The sequence below is a fragment of the Rhinichthys klamathensis genome, unplaced genomic scaffold (genome assembly GCF_029890125.1).
Source record: "Rhinichthys klamathensis goyatoka isolate OS25496 unplaced genomic scaffold, OSU_Roscu_1.1 h1tg000127l_1, whole genome shotgun sequence".
In the NCBI taxonomy this organism is placed as follows: domain Eukaryota; kingdom Metazoa; phylum Chordata; class Actinopteri; order Cypriniformes; family Leuciscidae; genus Rhinichthys; species Rhinichthys klamathensis.
The window spans coordinates 1,248,759-1,271,244 of NW_026606664.1; the positions used below are offsets into that span (position 1 = coordinate 1,248,759).

A 22,486-nucleotide genomic window follows, 5' to 3' on the forward strand; every position below is an offset into this window, starting at 1 on the left:
GGAACAGCAGCACATTTCTCAGATTCTATGGGGGAGTAGTCGGTGGGCGGGTGGCTTTCGGGGTGGGGCGGTTTTTTTTTTTTTTTTTTTTGCTTTATAAAGATCATGTTAAAGTTCTGGTTTTCTCAGCACAAAGCATAAGGAAATATATATCAAGAGTATTGATTTTGCTGTGTGAAATGTGCAGTGGGAGAGCCAGGCACTCCCTGCGCTGTTCTTAAAGCCTGGATGAGACAATGCTGTTTACAGTTGTTTTTCGTTTTCCTTGTTAACGTTTGTTTGATATTTTCCAAGAAAAGAGAACGAGAGGTGCACCATCTGTCTCTGCGATGTGATTGGTGCAGCATGAACAACTGAAATGGACAGTGTTTCTTTCTTTTATTGAGACAGAGAAGATATGTCCAAGACAAATGCCTGAGAAACCAAACATCCCGTTGACATTTCTCAAATACTTGCTGCTTACATTGTTTTACTGTTATGCCTACTCATCGAATGATTTGCCAATTAATTTATGAGCGTTTATTTATTTATTTATTTATTTATTCCTGACAACAATCTGTTTATGAATCGCCTATTTATTGGTTATGTTTAGAAAATGTATGCATTGAAAAGAAACACTTAATGGGCTTCTCTCTTTCTCTCTCTTTTTTTCAATTTTACAATAAAATTTTAAATTTAAGTATGAAGTCTATTTGTGTTTGGTTCTTACAGTATATGTATCGCATTGTATTGAGCATAACATACAGGGTTGTGAAAAGGTAAGCACAAAATCCTCTTAACCCCATACTGAAACATTATTTGTACAGTGTTGATTGTTGTTAATGTCACATGATTGTACTTCGCATGCAATGCTGCGTTACCGCCATGTAATCGTAACTTAATTCACGACCGTTAAAAAAGTTCTTTCTATATAGTATGAATGTAATCCGTACCCAGATAGCACAAGTCTATTTGATGTGATGTTTACATCTCGAAGACGTATTTTTAAGAGTGTTTTCTCATCTGCAATACGTCTATAGGACGTTTCATGTCCGATATCAAATAGACGTTTAGAAGATGTCAGTTTAACATGCATTCTAAATCATTACATCTTAAAGACATCTTCTAAACGTCTATTTGACATCTGACAGGAAACGTCCTATAGACGTATTGCAGATGACCCAAACACCAAACACTGGCCCAAACACTCTTAAAAATACGTCTTCCAGATGTAAACATCACATCAAATAGACTTGTGCTATCTGGGTACGCAAAGGTAAAACATGTCTGTCATGCGTGTATTTACATAGAATAGAATTTACATTCAATAGAATGGAAAAACGCGTTCTGTGTGAACGGCCCTTAAGATTTGAAAGTCATTTTAGCGAATCGGTTCATCATAAACTACACAGCTCTCTTATTTCCCATAGACTTGTGAAGTCTGATTCGTCCTAGTGAATTGGTTAGTCCTGAACGGTTCATTCATGTAGTGCCGGTATGATTCATAGTAAATCGGTTCACACTATGAATCTCTCTTATTTATATGTAGCTTTGGTCCAACAATTCATTTTAGTGAATTAGTTCATCCCGAATGGTTCTGTTTTCCAAATGTAGTGTTGGAAAGCCTGATTCCCTCTAGTGAATTGGTTCAATCAGATGTTTTCTGTAAATAAAAGAATGAAAAGATTCACCAATTCGAGTCCTTCCGTGTAATTTAGGGCTTTTATAGCAGAATATTTAGCTAATTGCTTAAATGGTTACAGTTTGCACTTCACAAATTGTAATATAATGTAGGTCTATAGAAGTAAATAGTCCATACTGTGTAGACAGATATATGAAATAGTGAATATACAATTTGTCTGGCAGCTGAAATATGGGAAGAGAATAAATGATGTGGTTGAAACATTACAGTAATGAACTGAGAGAGAGAAAAGAAAAGAAAGGGGAGAGACTAAAAAAGTGGAGGCAGTGGCTCATGAAATAAATTGGCCCAATTACAATAAAGTGTGGCTCTTGGTCAGCGTGCGGGCCGAGCAGTTCATCTTTATTACAATCTGTTAATGAAAATCAATCCTCCTCCTGATAGACTCTTATCTCCACGGCCTCTGAGCGCCTCACACGCGAGAAGATAATAAATTAGGGTAATATTGCCTTTGATGAGGGAGTGAATTGCAAATTATCATAACTTTCCAAGATTTATGATACAGATGCCTAATTTTCAGGCTTGGTTTTCCAGGCTTGGAGGTGTAGAGGGGCCATTTGTTAAAAAGTTCTGTAGCGCAGACTTATTAACAAATAGTATGCAATGTGGAAACCTGAATGTCTAGAGTAGAAGTATACACGCAATTAAAAATATTAGAAATAAATCAATATGGAATGCATCTGCAGGCCATTTGACTTCAGTAATGTGACAATTTTTCCAAATGAAACTACAATTTCACCTGGAATAAAAATTATGATGGGAATTATCCCAAGTTACGTCAGCCGAAAAGGAAAGTTGTTTCATAGAGTTATGATGACAAATGGTTACATAGACATACAAACATATTTTCTTTAACCCTTGTGTTGTGTTCAAAACCATATAACACTTGTGATGTTCCCGGTCAAAAATGACCGGCCTATAAAAAGTAGCTTATAAATCACTTGTTATGCTATATTATCACCCAATATTGGATTCAGTCTTTTTGTCAACTTGTTTTCTTTCAATAATGACTGGTTTTATATTTCTATTTGCATCTGATTAATTGTAGGCCTCATTTATCTGAGAGTAGGCATCTCATTTTTTGAGTAAAAAAAGCATTCTTTATGAATAATTTTGGAAATATTAAATAAAACATGAAAACGAAAGTTTGTTTTGAACAACTTTTATTTTGTACAAAATGGCACAAAGTTACTTGTGGTGTTCCCGTGAATGGGAGAGACTGAAAATAAGAGAAACGTTTAGTTTTCAGGAGCATGCATGTTCATTATGTTTATGTACATATATGTGCATGTGTGCTTGCAAACATCGAGCCCTTGGACCTGTGGATACACACGCTACCCAAACACACACACACACACACACACACAGAAGTTAAAACACACAAACTATTGTGAGTATTACACACATTCTTTTTCACAGAGAGAAACTTGATCCTACCCTGAACTGCATCTAATATCCATTCATCCATCTGACATTAACACACACACACGAATTGTGTGTCTTGTGTGTGTGTGTGTGTGGGTAGCGTGTGTATCCACATGTCCAAGGGCTCGATTTTGCAAGCACACATGCACATATGTGTACATGAACATAATGAACATGCTCCTGAAAAGTACATTTTTCTCTTAGTTTCAGTCTCTCCCATTCACTTTCAATAGCCGGCCATTTTTGACCGGGAACACCACAAACGTTGTGCCATTTTGTACAAAATAAACGTTTTTCAAAACAAACTGCCTGGTGAAACATTAAAGTAGACTAGTGTGATCAACAGTGCAAATTATTTTCATATTTTATTTAATATTTCCAAAATTATTCATAAATAATGCTTTTTTACTCAAAATATGAGATGTCTTCTCTCAGATAAATGAGGCCTACAATTAATCAGATGCAAATAGAAATATAAAACCAGTCCTAATTGAAAGAGAACAAGTTGACAAAAAGATTGAATCCAACATTGGGTGAAAATATAGTAGTAATAGATAATATACCCAAACACAACAACGTGCACTAGTGAATCGAGCAAAATAACAAAAGTTTTAGTCGTGCAAAATAAACAAAGTGTTTTATAAAGTCTTTTTTATTAAAGACTTTTTATTAAAGATTTTTATTCGGCGTTAATTTGAAGCCGCTGTAAAAGATTCAAATAGGCTTTATGCCACAGCTTCATACTTCCTGAACTTCAGCCAGCCCTTTGTTTCCTGTCTGTCATTATTGGACAAACTGATTAATCCAGGTGTGCCTGATTATTGTTACTGAGGCCAGGCACACCTGGATTAATCAGTTTGTCCAATAATGACAGACAGGAAACAAAGGGTTGGCTGAAATTCAGGAAGTATGAAGCTGTGGCATAAAGCCAATTGTTTCCCAAACAAGACAATACAATAATCCCCGCCCAAGTTTCTGATTGGCTAGTAACACGTGCAGGTAACGTGATTTTTATTGATTTATTTTTCGGACACTTACTTCAACGATGTATGTCACAAAGTAACATTATTTAAAGCCCAAAAATCCCACACAGCATCTTTAAAGGAGCACTTCACCCATTTCAACATTAATCTTTATTGAAAGTGGGTCATATATGTAGTCGAAATGTAAAAGAAATTTTGAATTTGGTGCCCTCTTGACCGAGAAAAGACAGAAAATAACTTTAGGGCGCATTTGTGTGTAAGACCACAACTCCCAGAATGCACCACGTTGCACAGCTCCGCAAGCCACTCCCACTAATCCAGAACAGCGCAAAGTCGCAAACATCAGAGAAATCACTTTTCCGTCTACTCTACGGGGCTAACGTTAGCTGCCAACAGAGTTAGAAATTCATTTCACACAAAATGTATAGTTAGTTGGCTGTGGCGAGCAGGACAAGGGACGTGAGAGCGGCGCGAGGCCGGTGGCGTGAGTGATAATGAACGACACCTGTGAGCCGCACTGGTCTCTCTCGCGTCTCTCACCGAGGAGCGGACGCATAAAACGAGGAGCGACAGGGCAGATCGAGAGAGGAACAGGCCTGATTTTATGGTGTGTTTTGTTTCTGTTGTGTGTGGCCAGCAGTGCGGGGCTGCTGGCTTATACTTTTGTTATGTATTTGTTTATTTTACTATTAAAATGTTTAAATGTTCGCCGATTCCCGTCTCATTCTTCCCACAACAACGAACCCCGTTACATTGGCAAACTCATTAGCGAATTAGCAGCTACTCCTCGTTTGTATTTCTTTCTATATGGTGAATTATTGCATGATACCTGGAATCTGCATATGGGGTGCGACACTAGGATGGTTCACATCACAACACAAACGTCCGTGTGCACAAAACTCCATGTCCGTGTCTGCCTCTGACATTTCTTCTAGAAGGAATTGGCATTTTAGAGATTCTTTGCAGCAGACAGACTCTAGCTCGGTGTCCATAGGCGCACAGTTACAGCACGAGCACCACCAATTCGCTACAGCGCGAGCAAGCCCGGGCTTCTCGTCTGCGCCGGGCTGGTCTCCTGTGGCGGCCGCTGCCGCAGCCGACGCCGCCTCTTGTTCCTCCATCAGCCTCAGCTGCTCTTCACTATATTGTGGCTCGTATCAGTTTCGAGCAAAAGATTTTCAAAATCCTCGTCTTCCATATCGTGTGTCGTAAATTCAGGCATTATGGTAAATCTAACTCCTTGAGCGCTTGTTAGCTTAGCTTGCTGTCTTCCAAGCAAGATGGCGGATTAATAGTTTAGTTTCTTCAGGTTTAGTCCCACCCACTGATCTGTAATAGGCCGGTGGGGTGAGTGGGTCCCACGCCCTTGAATAATAATGAGCTAAAGGCTGTAGTTTTCTTAATATGCAATGAAATTTATCTTCCGTCCTATCGTGACGCAAAATGACGATATTTACGTCACGATAGGACGGAAGTAAAACACTTAATTCCTTTTTTCTCCCATCTCAGAAAAAAAACAAGCAAAATTCCACCATCATTATAATATATGACAGGGTTTCTAACAATACAAACCTTAATGCAAATGGGTGAAGTGACCCTTTAATGTATCCAGTGAGACTTTAAATGCTCGCGGTTACGGTTTCTAATTATTAATTAAAAGGCATTCTTGTAAAGAGAGCCATCCATCTATCAATTATCAATCAACGTGCGGACATGTCCCGTTCTGTCTATTTATCTTGCCAAATATACTATTAATGTCAAATTAATTTTTCCAGTGTGATTATTAATCACTCTAGAGGCTTATTTTAATTCATTAGCCCAATAATTGTCCTTGTTTATTAGATCAAAGTGAGCGAAGAACAAAGTGGATTCTCCTTTTTACACATTTGTTTATATACCTCATTAAATACTGTATATAGGCCTACAGAAGAGCATACTCATTATAATAGGACTAATTAAAAGACGGAATGCATTGTAAAGCAGGAAGACCAAACATTAACCGTGGTATAAAAACACAATAAAACCAGTTGTACAGGTGTAAAAGAATCATAGCTGTCAGCATGTTAGCAACAGGCCTGCACTAAATGCACGAGATGATTTCTGACAGCTCTTAGCGTGAAGAACCTGCCTCTTTTCTTCTCCTCACATCGGGCGCAGTTAAAACTCGAGAGTGATGGAGTGCCGAGAGCGGCGAAGTACAAGAGAAGGGCAGTGTTGGAAAACGCTTAGTTTAGCATGATGAATGTGGTTAAACCGACGACGTTTTAATCTCCGTCACGCGACCCCCCCCATGAGCCAGTTCATACCAGAGGCCTGAAGGGTCCTGAGCACTGGACGCACAAACAGCATTGCTGAAAAAGTGAAGGGCAAACGTCAACGGTGTTCATGGCTAACCGGCCAATCAATTTGTGTGGTTCTGTTTGTGTCGTTGATAAATCGAGTCCAGAAAAATATGTCCACTTAACTGAAAATGACCTAAGAAAGTGATATATATGATGTTGACTGAAATCTTGATTCTGATTGGTTGCCAGCTGTTGCAATGCGTTGATTTATTTGTTTATGACTTTCACATTTCCGGGTTTCTCTGAAGCGTAAGTCATCATAGTTGGGTAAACTTCTATAGCGGTGAATGTATTTTTGTGTGAGTGTGTGTTCCCATTTCCCACAATAGTGTTTTCACAACTGTCAAAAAGAGTAAAAAAAACAATTACAGAGAGAGATTGATAACGGCAGTAAGAGAGAAAGATGTCAACTTTACCGTCACTACCACAGCCGCTGTATTAGAAACACCCTCACAGCAGCATTAACTAGTTTTTTTTTTTTTTTTGATGCAAAGGTAATATTATACCTAGTATAGTGTTATGAATGTACATACATTTTTTATAAAATGAAAATATCAAAACCTTTACAGGATTCACACGTCATCAGTCTCATGGCCTTCTGGAATACTTGATTCTGATAGGTAACGTTAAAGGGATACTCCACTTTTTTTGGAAATAGGCTCATTTTACAACTCCCCCAGAGTTAAACTGTTGAGTTTTACCGTTTTTGAATCCATTCAGCCGATCTCCGGTTCTGGCGGTACCACTTTTAGCATAGCTTAGCATACATCATTGGAGTGGACAAGACCATTAGCATTTCTAAAAAAAAAAATGACCAAAGAGTTTCGATATTTTTCCTATTTAAAACTTGACTCTTCTGTAGTTACATCGTGCACTAAGACCGACGGAAAATGTAAAGTTGCGATTTTCTAGGCTGATATGGCTAGGAACTATACTCTCATTCCTGCGTAATAATCAAAAAACTTCACTGCCGTACCATGAGAGCAGCAGGCGTAATGATATGACGCAGCGCCTGAAAATAGGCCACCTTCCGTCAACACAACGGAACTATTTTCAGGCGCTGCGTCATATCATTACGCCTGCTGCTCTCATGGTACGGCAGTGACGTTTCTTGATTATTACGCAGGAATGAGAGTATAGTTCATAGCCATATCAGCCTAGAAAATCGCAACTTTACATTTTCCGTCGGTCTTAGTGCACGATGTAACTACAGCAGAGTCAATTTTTAAATAGGAAAAATATCGAAACTCTTTGGTAATTTTTTTTTAGAAATGCTAATGGTCTTGTCCACTCCAATGATGTATGCTAAGCTATGCTAAAAGTGGTACCGTCAGAACCGGAGATCGGCTGAATGGATTCAAAAACGGTAAAACTCAACAGTTTAACTCTGGGGGAGTTGTAAAATGAGCCTATTTCCAAAAAAAGTGGAGTATCCCTTTAATGGTTATCATTACAACCTATTTTTTATGCTTTTTCTATGCTAGTTTTTGGTCTATCACATTACTCCGTAGCCTTTTTCTTCTCATATAACAGAGTTATTTCGACTTGAATTATTTTTTCATGTTGTTATTTATTTGGTTAGTATTTTTGGCTATAACAAATGGCTGACTGCACATTATTGCATACATAAATCGCGCTAAGTGTTCTGATGACATTTCTCAATGTTTGCCAGTAAGACACTTTAACACTGGTGTAAAGAAATAGTGTTTTTAAGGACAAAAACCTGAGAAATGTCGAGTTACACAAACTTTCAACTATATAGCACCCTCTATGGATTGGAAAGCGTCATCAAATTCAGGGAGAGAGAAAAAAAAGACCATGAGGTAGTCACAACTTTTTTTTTAATATGGAAAGCAACAGATTACACAATATAGCACATATTAGTTATGTTTTATACTAACTAAAATATCTAACTAGATGAAACTGCTTCAAAACATCACATTTAAAACAACTATACACAGGTGAATGTACACATATAAAACACATATATACACTCTTTCAATATATTATTATATAAAGAATTTGTTTTGTTTTCTCCTTAATAAGCAGAGCAGCTTGAAGAGGTCTTTTCTACCGTGACTGTAGCTTTATGTGTGGATGTGTGGACCCAGAACCAAAAATATATGGATATAGGTAGCATTTCATGTAGTTGTTGGATCCCGTGTAAATAACATATATTTTCCCATGTCCGAGTAGAAAGTTTGAAGTGCACCTAAACTCGTGTGATTCTGGAAGATGTGCATTACAGGACATACTACGTGTCTTTTACGATAATTTCATCTATTATCGTCACACCTGTATCAACAGCTTCCACTTTTTAATCTGCGATAACCTAATAGATATGCATATTAGCTGCCTTCATTGTTTCCAGATTCGAGATCGCCTTTGTCGATTTCACATTCAGAAAGCCTGTGGCCATCATCCGTTCTGAAGAAATAAAACGCTGCGTGTTTAAATGGAAATGAGTCGGTTCGGATCAGTCTCTCAACTCAGCAGACAGTTTGAAGTCAGTTTGATTGTTTTTCCAGGAGGGTTTCACGGTTGACGGAACGGTCTGGCTGGTTGGGTATCCATCTTCAAGCTGGCGTCTAGACCAGCTCCTTCAGTTCAACAGCAGCAGAAGAACCAGCGCTGTGAAAACTGAAGGTGTAACTATCGTTCCTCTACTATAAATGTGTGGAGTCCTAGGCAAACTTTGTTTCAGAGTGCTGGGCGGAAGTGCCTTAAGGTCCTCCAGGGCGCCATACGCTGCCATGGAGAACTCCGGGTCGCCTGTCGTGAGGAGATCGAACACGCACGACTGGAAATAAACATCCTCCACCTGCAGCATCTCTCGACACTTCGTGGTCGCGCGTTCTAACATGTCCACGTGCGCCGAGAGTCCCGGCTGAAGCTCGCCGCCGCCGTCCTCCCCGTACCAGCCGCCCGTGAGTCGCGGCGGACGCAGGCTCTGCTGCCGGTTGAGCACGTGGGCTTTGATGACCTCGCTGCGGGGACACCCGTGCAGACACAGCTGCAGGCCGCCGTTCTCCTCCGCCAAGTCCTCGGGCATGCGGATGGCGAACGTCAGGTAGCGGCCCACCTGCCTCACGATGATGGACGTGCCCAGGTAGCGAGCGTGGATCTTCACCTGCCGTATGCCTAGACCTCCGCTACCCTCCACGATCCACAAGCCGTCTCCTTTCCCACCGCTCCGCGTGCCGTCCTGGAACGCTGACGGCAGGTCCTCGGTGGTGGCCTGGTACACCTTCTGCTCGGTGCAGTCGTGATAGGACTTGAAGATGACGGTTATCTGCGGGGGGGATTAAACAGGGAAACGGTGAGTAATGGCACACGCGGAAAATCAATACATGAAATTGCTTTCAATCGGCTTGAGGATTGTTTCAACATTGTGTTTTTGTGCAGCCTGATTTTTGCTTTAAAAACTATATGTTGTGACGCATCTTCTGTGTTTCTCAAAAGCACATTAAGTAGATCTCAGAACCATTGGCACCAATGATCTCTATGCTCAACTTATCTCACAATGATTTTGAGAAACGCAGCCCTGGTCAGTGGTGTTTTGAAATTATTTATACTGTAATAGTGTTGATTCATTTTCTGAATTAGCTTTTATTTATTGTTTATTGAGTCTTAGTAATTTTGTTATGCGCTTTTGAAATTTGATTAGTTTTTAGCTGAAAATATTTCTATTTCGCTTTTTTATTTTTCAATTTCAGTTTTAGTACTTTGACTTAAACCTATTTTATTTCAGCTTTATATTAACATAAACATTTTTAATAGTTTTAGCTTTACTTAAATATAACAACACTGAGCCAAATATGGTCAAATAAACCAAACGAAGCATCCAAACCAACAGCGACCTCATTGGTCCAAGATCCTGCATCACTTTATTAAATTATATGATACCAATGTATTAAACATCAAAAATGTTCTGATTGGCTGTGATCGTCTCACATTGTGCAGTGTGGACAGACAAATTATTTCTTATTTTCAGTCTCCATTTATAAAATGGTGAAAAGGCCAAAAATCTCAACTAAATTTGATGAGGAAAATGAGTGGAAGAGAAAATGACCACAAATATTTTGAATTAAAAACAATAATCAATCAATTTAATTTAAACCTAAAAACAATAGTAATATTTTAAACTACACAGAAACATAAAAATGACAAAAGCACATAACAAAATTATTAAAAATTTAACATAAAAAGAAAAGGAATATACAAAATAGCAGCAAATTCAAAATATTAACAAAAACTATAGCAGTATATAAATAATAGTAGAATAACTCTGGAAGAGAGCTTGCAAGAGTGAAGAAGAAGGAGGAGGAAAAACAGTTGTCTCCACATGATGGCAGTAGAAGAACAGAGAAAACCCCAGACAGACTATTTGGGGTCGTCAGCCAGTCTCTAATGTAAAAGTCAGTGATTAATCAATGGAATATCCAACTGCACAATTTTAGAAAACTCTGCTCAGGTCATGGAGCTGTAAACCATCAACTGTCAAAAAGATTTAGTCATGATCAGTCCAAGTATGTCCACTACATTTAAGGCTAAAGAAATAGCACTGATGGAACTCAATGAATAAAAATGAGGCCTATGAGCTCTTCTTGGGCCAAATGAGAAATCCTTAAACAATTATTCTCATAAACACTTTTCACAAATCTTTCAGGGGCCACTGATTTTAACAAAGTGACAAGTTGTATGTGCCCCTGGTATTATATGACTTAATAAAATATACAGACATTGTCATTTCCATATTACCATAATACTTCATGTCTGTTAACCTTCCAGGAACTAACTGACCGTAACTGGAGGCTGAATAATTTATTTCCATTCCTTCTTTTTGTAGCTCCCCCCACTCTTTGTGAAACAGCTGATTCTATTATAGTCTTTTGGTCCTGCATAGTCGCCACGGTTCAAGAGTCTAACTCCACGTCCCTTAATAGAAGAGAGAAAAATATCCCCCTAATGACATCATATTTTAGGCTGAGAGAGACTGACTGTCTCTCTCAAGCTTTTGGTTTAAACTATTTCTTTGGACCGTGCAATAACATTTCCCCCTTTAGTTTCAGTTACATTTATTTGGTAATCTAATCTATATTTGTAATTCTATAATAAATTATAAACTAATATAATTTGGCGTACACATTTATATAGTATTAAATGAAAAGTTCAGTTTTCAAAGCTATGTGACTTACGTTCTTCTGTGGAAGAAGATATTTTGAAATAAAGTGTTTTTTTCTTTACAGTGAAAGTCAATGGGGTCCAAAGAATTTAGGTTTTGGACCCCATTGACTTTCATTGTATGGACACAAAGATGAAAAATTCTTCTAAATATATTTTGTGTTCTGCAGAAGAGGTTTACAACAACATGAGGGGTGGGGAAATAATGACCATTTTCATTTGTTTTTCACATTTTTATATCTTGGCACTGATGGCAAGGTTTCAGAACTTTAACCCATTCTCATAAAACAATGAGTATCAGGACTCCGCTTCTGTTTATACAACTAACCTTGTTGGTTGCTGTAGCACTGGAGCCTTCAACCACCGGTACGTTTGTGACTTGAACTGAAAGGTATCGGTTGTGGATGAGCGGCCAGGCTCCCTCAACTCTACATGTCTGGAACTCATCTCGAAAAGTCCGCAAGTGAGGATCGCCGAATAATCCACAATGTCCGTACTTTTTCTGTTGGGCCGCCGGTCCTGAGGCGAGCACCCTGCTTTCATAGTTGCAGATGTCCACCACTGGCGGCTTGGAAGTGCTGGGTGCTTTAGCCGACGACGTTGGGCCATCGCTTGAGCAGTTGTGCTGTGCAAAGAGCTCTTTAATACGGAATACAGCGGAGTGGTACACCAAGTCCCCCCTACAACCACGAGCCGTGCGACGCGTACACAACGAGTAGGCCCTCAGAGCGATGCAGTAGTCCACATCTGGAAGCACCTCCTCTTGCAAGCCACCGGAGGGTGAGAATGAGGCCACGTACTCTGCATTACAGCGCTGAATTCGACATGTTTGGCAGAACACTGTTGAGAATCAAGAGGAATTAGGCATTAATGAGGCACATTTAAAACTGAGAGAAGCATTATTTGATGGTTGGTTGGTGATGGAGATATACATAATTAAAGTTCTTAGGCTTGGCGATCTATACACTAAACCTCTTTAACAGCTACACAACTGCTGTATTTTGTCATTCTGACACTTGCGCGCGAGGCAACCAATGAACTACAAGCTGGCGATTGCTATTCCAAACCAAGGAAACATTCCTTGTCTGGAATGCTTTATGGTCTAACAAAGGTGTGAAACTGCTTCATTTCATATGATGACTTTTTAATGCTTTGAATAGAGGCCCAACAATAACAAATGAGATGGAATTTCGGTAGCATAAGTAAAAAAATATTAATAACTCCCATTACTAAGACACAGTAATTGTATTTTACAGGGTTTCCACACCTTTTGACCAATGCATTTCCATGACTTTAGAGTATTGTGCGAGTAATGAAGCACTGAGTAAATACAATGTTCATTTTAATACCAAATACGGTTTACTTTCTACATTAATCATCATCCACGCAACTACAACTCTGTGGAAATTAATGCAAAATGCAGGCTATGTGATAAGATATGTAAATTTGTGAGACAGAGCATAGTCTGTGGTGTACATTTTCCTGCTAGTTAGCTAGACTAAGTGTAAGTGCATTGCTCATGGTAAAATAGTGATCTGTCAAGATGTCTTCAGCATAGGCTTACAAAAACATTAATAGTTCGATATAGCCTAGCTTTCCCCAGATTGTATGCATATTTTGTGAATTCGTGGGCCATCATACTGACTTGTAAACAATACCTAAACCCTTTAAATCATGAGGTGTTTTATATTTAGACAAAGTTGTATTTCAGTCTAAGATTTGATACATTTACATACACAATATATGACTAATATTAAATATTAATGAATAATTGTTTTAATTGTAATAATTAGTTTTATTATTGTAGTCTAATGAATATTTACTTAACAATAACAAAATAACAATCTGTAGATAAAAATTTAAGTCACTCGCTAAAATAGAAAAATGTAAGTCACTGACCTTAAAAAACTGTCGAGCTAACGTTACACAAAAAAAAACATCCTGCGCGTGCTTTTCACAGAGGCGTAGGCGGTTAAAACGCGCTAGTAACGTAAAGCGTAAATAACCCATATATGCTGTTCAAGTTCACACATAGCTTATTCCTTACTCGTTAAGTCTCACTTTCATCGTCAACAGTCACGGGCTTTCGAAGTAAACAGCTTTAAAAATCGACACGGCGAGAAGCTAGCCAGGTTAGCCAAAGTTTTGCCAAACTAACGTTAATACAATATCTAACTAAACTCTGCAATGCGCGTAAATACCAGTAAATTGTGAAGATTCACGTCGGACACCTTTTCAGAAGGCAAGTATAACATTTGGTTCTCACTGCCAATATTTAAAATAATATACTGGGTTTACATCTTTTCACAAACACGGCGCTGATTTGCTAGCGAGTTAGCAGCACAACTTTGGCCTAGAGAAGAACTAAATGCGTATTAAATAGCTCATTAATATGAGCGATTGCATAATGCGTTTAAAGTTTAAAAATACATTCAGTGGTGTTGATTAAACAACCTCCCTCCAAACGACAGGGTATTTTTTTTTTCCCCAGCATCGCTCGTTCCGTGATGTGTGCATGCAAAATAAGAGCGAAGGAAAAAACAACGATTTACCTGGTCGGAGTAACAGGCACATAGAAACCACTAAAAGACAAATCCAGTCCCAAAGCTGCCGCTTAGCCAGGTTGAGAGTGCCGCTTCTCCCCATGCCAATCCATTCAGTTTGATTGCAGTTCTCCAACTGCTGCTCATCGGCGTTGAGGCTGCGAAAAATCACACAACTTTTTCATTCCCTTCCCCAGCCACTGTCATTCAAAGGAAAAGTGCTGAAAAGCATCGCATGGGAGGAGCTTCTAGTCGCCAGCCCTCTCCATGAATGCTGACAAGTGCTCAGTCACGTCTTTATAGGAGTTATGCAGTGCAATATATGCACATCAAAGAATCAACGATTTTGTCTATAAGAGAAAATGTCATTTTAAGGTTGTACAACAGTACAAGTCTCGTTTTTTTTAATACAGTGTATTGTCATTTGTTAAATGTTGACACATGCCTGGTATGAAGTTGGGTTTTAGTCAAATCAGAGTAAATCCAGACTAATACTTGATTTTTATTAGTAGAAAATGCCTTTTTCGCAGATACATGAACTGATAAAGAATTAAACATACCGAAACAGGCATGGGAATAAACCACAAGAGCATGTCTTTGGACAGCTAAAGTCTACAAAGCTTATTCTGATCTATGTAATAAGCAGTGAAAGATTGAAGAAATGAAAATAGCTTAGCCTAGCCTGAGGGTTCAGTTTCATGATGGGCTTCAGGATGCTAATCCTACATTCTCCAGTGTAATATGGTTTGTTGAACTACTTTGAGCTGGTTTACTGTTTGATCATGTTTGCAGTTAGTGCTTTGAGATATGAGGTTACATTGTTATTATGGAAACAAAAATATATTGCTTACCGTTTTAAAGGGTTTTGAGGGTCCATTGAAACTGTACCCTTGGAGGAAACACAAAATGTATACATTAATTGTGATATTATAGCTCATTTTTTATATGTGTGATATTAGAGCTGCGTGATTCTGGATTAATTGAGAATCTCTATTTCTTTTGTTTTAAAATGATCAATTACAATTATCCCACAATTCTGAATAGACAACACAACAAATTAATGTGTAATTTATTACAGGTTTTGACAAAATGTGCTGCAGTCTATTTAAAAAAAAGATTTGAATTTTTATTTATTATTTTATTTTTTTAATGAATGAATGATTCAATGACTCATTTGTAAAGACTTCAATTGTTTCGTTACTGGATGAATCAGCATTTTTTAACAAATCTCTTGAATGAATGATTCTTTTCGAATGTTTGTAACAGAAATAACGAAACAGTGTGGTTGAAAAGACTTGTTTGTGAAGCTGTTTCATTCCTATACATGACAACTCCTCTCTCTGGATCAGTTATTTAACGAATAATCATGCAGCTCTAGTATACATACATATATACTTCCAAATATATTTAAATACATTGAGATTATATTATTACATTTTTGTATCTTCACATGTTGGTTTTGTCACTTGAAGTCTGACTTAACTGCATTTCAGTCTCCCTTACAGCAATCTGTGCATAGGCAATGGTACTAGTAATTACTAAATACTAATTTTGGAGAACTGGCTGCCCCATGAAGTCATTCCTGTCTCAGGCCTATAGTGGTATTGATACTACAGAGGCATCATTCAGAATCTGGCCACTGAAGCAAATACCTCATTCACTCAGGTGGATGGATCAGTGAGCCCCTTACAAGCACCTCGAGCCAGTAGACGACTTGACAAGGCTGATGGGCGGAGAAAGGGTTCTTTCTTTCCCCCACATTTGTGAGCATATTACATTGCATGACCCAGCGAATATACATATTCCTCTGGTTGAAACAAGAAGGGAGGGAGTCAATTACAGAGATGAATCAGGTAAAAAAGAAAAATGAGAAAGAGAAAAGAAAGGAACGGAAAAGAAGGGATAAGCCAGTACATTTCTCCTGACACTGACTCACTTGTTCTTATACAATAGTGGAATGAGGTCAGTCTGGTAAAATTAGCCATCCGCTTCATGGCAGGACTGAATGCCAGGCCAGTGAGAGGGGACGGAGAGTCTCCATTTAAGAAACCAGAGAAATAAAGAAACTAAATTTTTTTGACAGAGAGTGAGATGAAGTATTGGGAAGAGAGGAGAAGAAGGTCATTTGCTAAAAGCCCAGAACTCCTACTCAGCGTAAGTTAGGAAAAAGAAGTGAAACAAAACGAGACAAACCATTAGACCAAGTAAGACCAGAAAAAAAAATGGAATTGAATACTGATTCTTTTCAAACAGGTTTCCCAAAGACTCCCCTCATCTGTCATTGGCTGAAAAAAACCAGCCCAAACTCACGCCATTGGTTGAGCTGCTGTTGCTGTTGTCGGGCTGGTTTGGATAGTCGAGATTTAAAACAAACATAGCAATGTTTTCATTACGCCACCGAACCGGTGTTTACACTTTTCAAGGGACTTACAAACTTAAGAGTTGTCTCTGCATATTAAGCTGGCGAACGTTTTTAACGGCGAAAAAATGGCACACGTCGGCATTAAGAAAACAATTGCCTGAAGTTTTATTCATCTATAAATTCGAAGGTGGACGTAAGAGTGAGAGACAGAGAAGCAGGGAAGTGACAGAAGGAGAGTAGGAGAGGGAAGAAAAAGGGGAAGAGGCATTGGGTTTCCACTGACTGTATGTCTGGGCAGCTCCATATGGTCCTCATTAAGGTGCTCACTCTGTGGGAGCAGCTCCACACCGCGCTGCTTGTTTTTCTTATTAGGCCCATCACATTTTGGTGCGGAGGGCACTGGAATATTGGGCCACTGACAGGTCCTGCCCAGTGGTTCTCAACCAGAGTTGTTATCATTAACGAAGACTAGATTATATTATTTTATGTACTAGCCAAAATATCAAAAGGTTTGATTGGACACAGCTTTTGAAGCCTCTTAAAAATATGAATGGATTGCATGATGATACAGTTTGTTGCCTTTTACATCGATTTTTCCACAGCTGTCCAAAACATGTATGTGAGCCACCAGTTGAAAGTGGAGTCTAGTGTCCTTCAACTGTGCAACTGTGAGAAATGAGGCCTAAAAATGTGTTTACCCACACTGTTAGGCTAAAATGAAACTTTTTTCAGTAGTGCATTTGAGTCACAGAGGAGAGATTTGCTGCACTGGTGACAGAGTCTCAGAGCAATTACCATAGATAACAGGGACAGAAGTGTGTGCCTGTAAGAGGCTGCCACTGATACCATCTCTGCTCAAGGATCCCACTTAACTGGCTTGATTGATGCCCAACTGAGCCCTAGGGGGTACGGAAAGATAAGTTCTATGTGGGCCCTAAGTGGATTGCTTTCTACCTGAGAGTTGTTGTGTATTCATTTGTAATGATTGCACTTGAGGTACATTTAATTGCATTGGAAAAGTAGTTGCATTTGAAAAGAGTTTCTGTGCACTGACATTGTTGGGTTTAATAGATTTGGCAGACTGAAAATAGTAAGCATTTACACCTAATTTTAGGTGCTACACTACTTAAACACCAAATCCTTTTTTTTCCCTCACTCCCCCTTAAAGCTGTTTCCTTCTGCTCGAGAGATGCTGTTGACATAGTGTCAAGCTCAGTTCTTTTTAAAAAGATAAACACACAAGTAACCTTAGAGTCAGGGTCATAAGGTCTTCTCAGTTTGGTGAAGAAAGATAGAGGAAGTAAACAAAGGCAGAATGAGGAGAAGCTTTAGATCTCGTCTCTAAGAAAGGCTAAGCTTAAGCAAAGGCAATCTGTGGGATCAACGCTGAGCTGCTCCCATCCATACCCGACAATAGATGAATCCAAAAGACTTTGTTGTTGAACTTTAGGTTTCCGATTAACAGCCATATACATACAACATAAAACATTTCAAGGTAACTCCACTCAAGATGTTTTATCTAACGCAAACACGTTTTGGTTATAAGTTCAAGCAACCTACTAGGTGTGGTCTGATATGTGTCCTATGTAGAGAATTGTTGATGGTATAAGGTCTCTTTATTATCAGTGGGGTCCAAAACAACACCGAAAACACTAGCTATGTTTCCATCCACACGTTTTTATCCGCATTAAGTGATATCGAATGAAAAATGCCTTATGGAAACAGTAAAATTCGATTGAATTTCATGAATATCGACTCATATGAAATACGATCGGTCTCATCGGATTTTATCTTGATCGATATACGGCTTATGCGATAAACGCGGATGGAAACGTTATTATGGTGCGATCCATTTTGCCTAGTAAAACTTTGTTCGCAAATGTTGGCTTGAATGTTGTGCAATTCGGTGAGAAAATGAATGGAAACACCTTAACATGTCTCAAATCAATTCGATATACCAATTTGATCGCAAAACAGCATGTGACGTCATTACGCACAGGGTTTCATCCGCTTTGATTTTATCCGCTTTTTTAGCCGTTTGATGGAAACACACTTTCACCAGCTTTATTCGCATGAGGTTTTTTACCGAACTTCAGATAATTCGATTGAGTGGATGGAAACATGGCTACTGAGACCGTTTTCAAAATATATTTTCTGTGTACCACAGAAGAAAGAAGGCCATACTGGTTTGGAACAACATTTTTTGGGTTAGTTCCTTATTCCATGTGGTCTAAAAGTTGACTACATCGATTTTCTTAAACTCAAGTTTTCTACATTTGTTCAATCAACTTTGATTTTTTTTAAAACAAGTACACTGTAAAACTTTATATGATTAAGTTGCGACAACATATATTTTTACATTGCTTTAACTCATCAAAATAAGTTAAGCAATTTTCAACTTTTTTACAAGTTTATTTACGACAATTTAAATGTAATTTAAGTTGAAATGACTCAAACATCCAATATTGATTGTACTTAAAAAATTTTTTTTACAGTGTATGTTTACATGCACTATTTTTTGTTAATCTATTTGATGCAGTTCGAAAATGACTCTTAAGAGGTGCATATGTCTTTTCAAACATTTTCTCTGAAGTACACGGCACAATAACTGATGCGAGAAGGGAAGAATGCAAGAGGGAAGCAATGAAAACTCTTAAAGTTCTCTCGCTCTCTCTCTCCCTCCCACAACAGCACCTGCTCAGGCTCTCGTTTCAAACCTCTCAGCTGTGGGAGCATTCTATGACCAAATAAATCTGTGGAATCAAACGCGACTCCCACTCCCAGACCTTCAAGTCCAGCCCCGAGCTCAAGCCATGGGAACACAATACATTCGATAGAGCGGTATTCATCTTTTGAGAATTTTGGCCTCAGCCGATGATTTTTCAAATTGCCTAAAGTATACTGAAGTTTACCTCTACCAAACTCATCTCAGTGGATGGCAGCTGTGCTCCAGTCACCAAGTTTGAGAAAGGACAAACTGCTCTGTAATGAAGAGCTCATTATTCGAAATCTGTATGACTTATTTTCAAGTTTCAAAAAGTGGTACTCTACAACTTGAGCTCTATATTCCAAATCTTCTATTGTCATATAGTAGATTTGCACAAGAAACAGGCTAAAATTGAAGTAGTTGGATAATCGTCTCCTCCATTGGACTATTAACCTTTACAACCAAATAATTGAGTCAGTTTGGTGAATTCAAGAAACGAATCAGTCCCATTTGTGAACTAATCATTTCGACCAGTTTTGTAAACGGATTCGTTGAAAAGAGCTGACTCAAAAGAACAAACATACATTGCTTCTACACATAAAGCTATTACATGACTTCAGAAAACCACACATCATATAGACTACCTTTAATGATATGTTTGTTTGTTTTTTTGGCATTTTATAGCTTGACCGCACCAGTCCTCATTCCCCTTCATTATTGAAAAGAGCGACCAGGATGTTCTAAATTTTTTAAAGAAAAATTTCACGTTCCACAGATTTGGAACAACAAGAGGGTGAGTAAAAAATATTTAAAATTGTTTCAAGTAAATTTAAGATTCAACATTTATTTTATTTAAAATAAAATTCAATTTATTTAAAATAATATATTAAAATATTAAATGATAGATAGATAGACATTTCTTAAAAAGATTTATTATGCCATTCCTTGTGTAAAGAAGACAATCCACCAATAATTTCACATTACTCATCACAAATCATTAAGGTTATCCTTAATGATTATCAAATCAAAGAAAACAGCAGCATACCATTTCTAATTGTTTTGATGTTGTAATATTAAGACAAAAGAGTCAGTTAGGTGACTTAACTTCTAGTATAAGTTTGTCTAAACTCTAAAAAGCAGATGACAGAGATTTTCCAATGCCTGACACTGACATCTTTCACACTACTCTACAAAAAAAATCTAAATTGACTAAACTTGCATTCAAAGCATTTGTTTTCTGAACTCAAGTATGCATAATAGAGAAGTTTCAGGCTTAAAATCCTAAAACAGCACCAGGCAAACCAGCTTTACTGTAGTAACAACCAAGGGTTCACTTTAAGGGCCACTAAGTATCGAATGACATGAGTAATGGCATTGCTAGTCCCAAAGCGAATGGTAGAAAGATGAAATGGAACTTACCTCTGATTTTTGTGACTGATGGGCATGTGGCATGGATGTGTAAAACACCATTTCACCGAGAGAAGTCTGTTAACCCCTGTTCCCTAGCTGCCTCGACCAGACAACTGTGTCCAGCTTTGCTTGACAAAGGGAGATAGCTGTGAATTAAAGCACATGACAACAGCTGTCTTTTAAAAGAATCGGCACTTTGATTAGGGTTGGTTTGTAGTTAAGCAATGTTCGCTAATTCCTACATATCGGGTAAGGGCGGGTAGGGAAAAAAAAGACGAAAAAATCCTGAACACACTAGCATACACACACACATACACATTTATACACATTCAAAGGATTTGACAACATATGTCGTCTTTGGCCAGAGTCCCATATTCTACAATGGTCATTGTAGTCTTACAGCAAATGTATAGGGACTGCGAAAAGTATTTGGACACTTAAGTCACACCTTAAAATGATTGGCATTGCATTTGATGCAGCAATTAAACTCAAGTGGCATCTGGTGGTATACTTTATGGTACATCTATTATTTTATAATTGTCCATCTATCTATTTGTCTGTCTGTCTATTGCCTGTCTACCTTTCTGTCTGTCTGTCTGTCTATATCTATCTATCTATCTATCTATCTATAAAAGCTAAACTGCATCACTCAAGGTTTTTGAGCGTGCTAACTTTGTCCAGATTCTTTTTTTGTTTCTATAAAATCTTTTTTGCACAAGCAGCTGTTCAAATAGACAGCTGCTCTGGCCATTCATTCAGATGGCAGTGATTACAAATCAAGCCAGAGTTGCCTTTGAGTTGATCCATTGCTATTTCAACAAGTAATCCTCAGTCTCATGCACATGTTCCTGCTCACACACACAGACACAAGCATTCTTATCCATTGATGAATCCAGGGACCAAATTTGACGCATGTTATAACGACAATGCTTTAAGGCACGACAAACATTTTTACGGACAAAAGGGGCCTGAACAGCAGCATCATCATGGCACCGTTGGATTTGAGATGCTGTTGGACGGAGAAGCCGCTGGGAGCCACGTAATCTCTCGCTCGCTTCACATTTTTTCCGTATCTCTCTGTATGAGAAGAATCCATCCGACCAAAGCCTCTGGCGACAGCAAGCGCTTCATGCCAGTCTCCACGCGGGCATGTCTATGCGCAATAACAGATAAACAAACACGTAAAGCTTAACACATGCACATACATCAGCACAAACTTATGCATTCACACACATGCAGTCCCACTGTGCCCCCAGCTGTTCCTCGCCCTCACTGCATGCAGCAGGTGTAGGGTGGACCTTGAGGGACGGGGTGGGAGTGGGCACGGCTTTTTCGGAGAACAGAATTTCTATTGTTACAGCTATGCATCCCACGATGTGACTGGAAATGTGTATCATGTTCGTTCTGCTTTGTGTAGCGCTAGTGCACAGCTGCAGAGCAAAGCGTTCATAACAGTTCTAGTTAATGCCTTATATGTCTCTTCTGGCTTGTAAAACCCCCTGGGGTCTGTCCAGCAGTTTTATCCATAAGGTTTTTCTCTGCGCTTTAAAGTTTATTAAAGCGGAATGATTCAGAAGGAATGACCCCCCTTTAAGTTTATCAGTTGCATTTTAAAACAGTATTATACATGATGGAATCTATCGATCTCTATCTGTCTGTCTGTCTGTCATTTATCTATCTATCAATTCATCTATCTGTTTGTCTGTTTGTCTGTCTGTCTGTCTGTCTGTCTATCTATCTATCTGTCTATATATCTGTCTGTCTGTGTCTGTCTGTCATTTATCTATCTATCAATCCATCTATCTATCTATCTATCTATCTATCTATCTATCTATCTATCTATCTATCT

The 22,486-nt window shown here is 38.5% G+C and overlaps 1 protein-coding gene across 1 annotated transcript; it reads right to left on the reverse strand.

Annotated features, from left to right (window-relative positions):
- Positions 1-8,253: 8,253 nt before the first annotated feature.
- On the reverse strand, positions 8,254-20,750 carry rgmd (RGM domain family, member D). Its single transcript, XM_056256427.1, has 5 exons — positions 20,647-20,750; positions 15,010-15,047; positions 14,168-14,316; positions 11,944-12,455; positions 8,254-9,723 (listed from the first exon to the last, which is right to left on the reverse strand). Exons 1-5 carry the CDS (start codon positions 20,695-20,697, stop codon positions 9,034-9,036), a joined length of 1,440 nt encoding a protein of 479 aa, XP_056112402.1. The 5' UTR covers positions 20,698-20,750; the 3' UTR covers positions 8,254-9,033.
- Between the last annotated feature and the right edge of the window lie 1,736 nt (positions 20,751-22,486).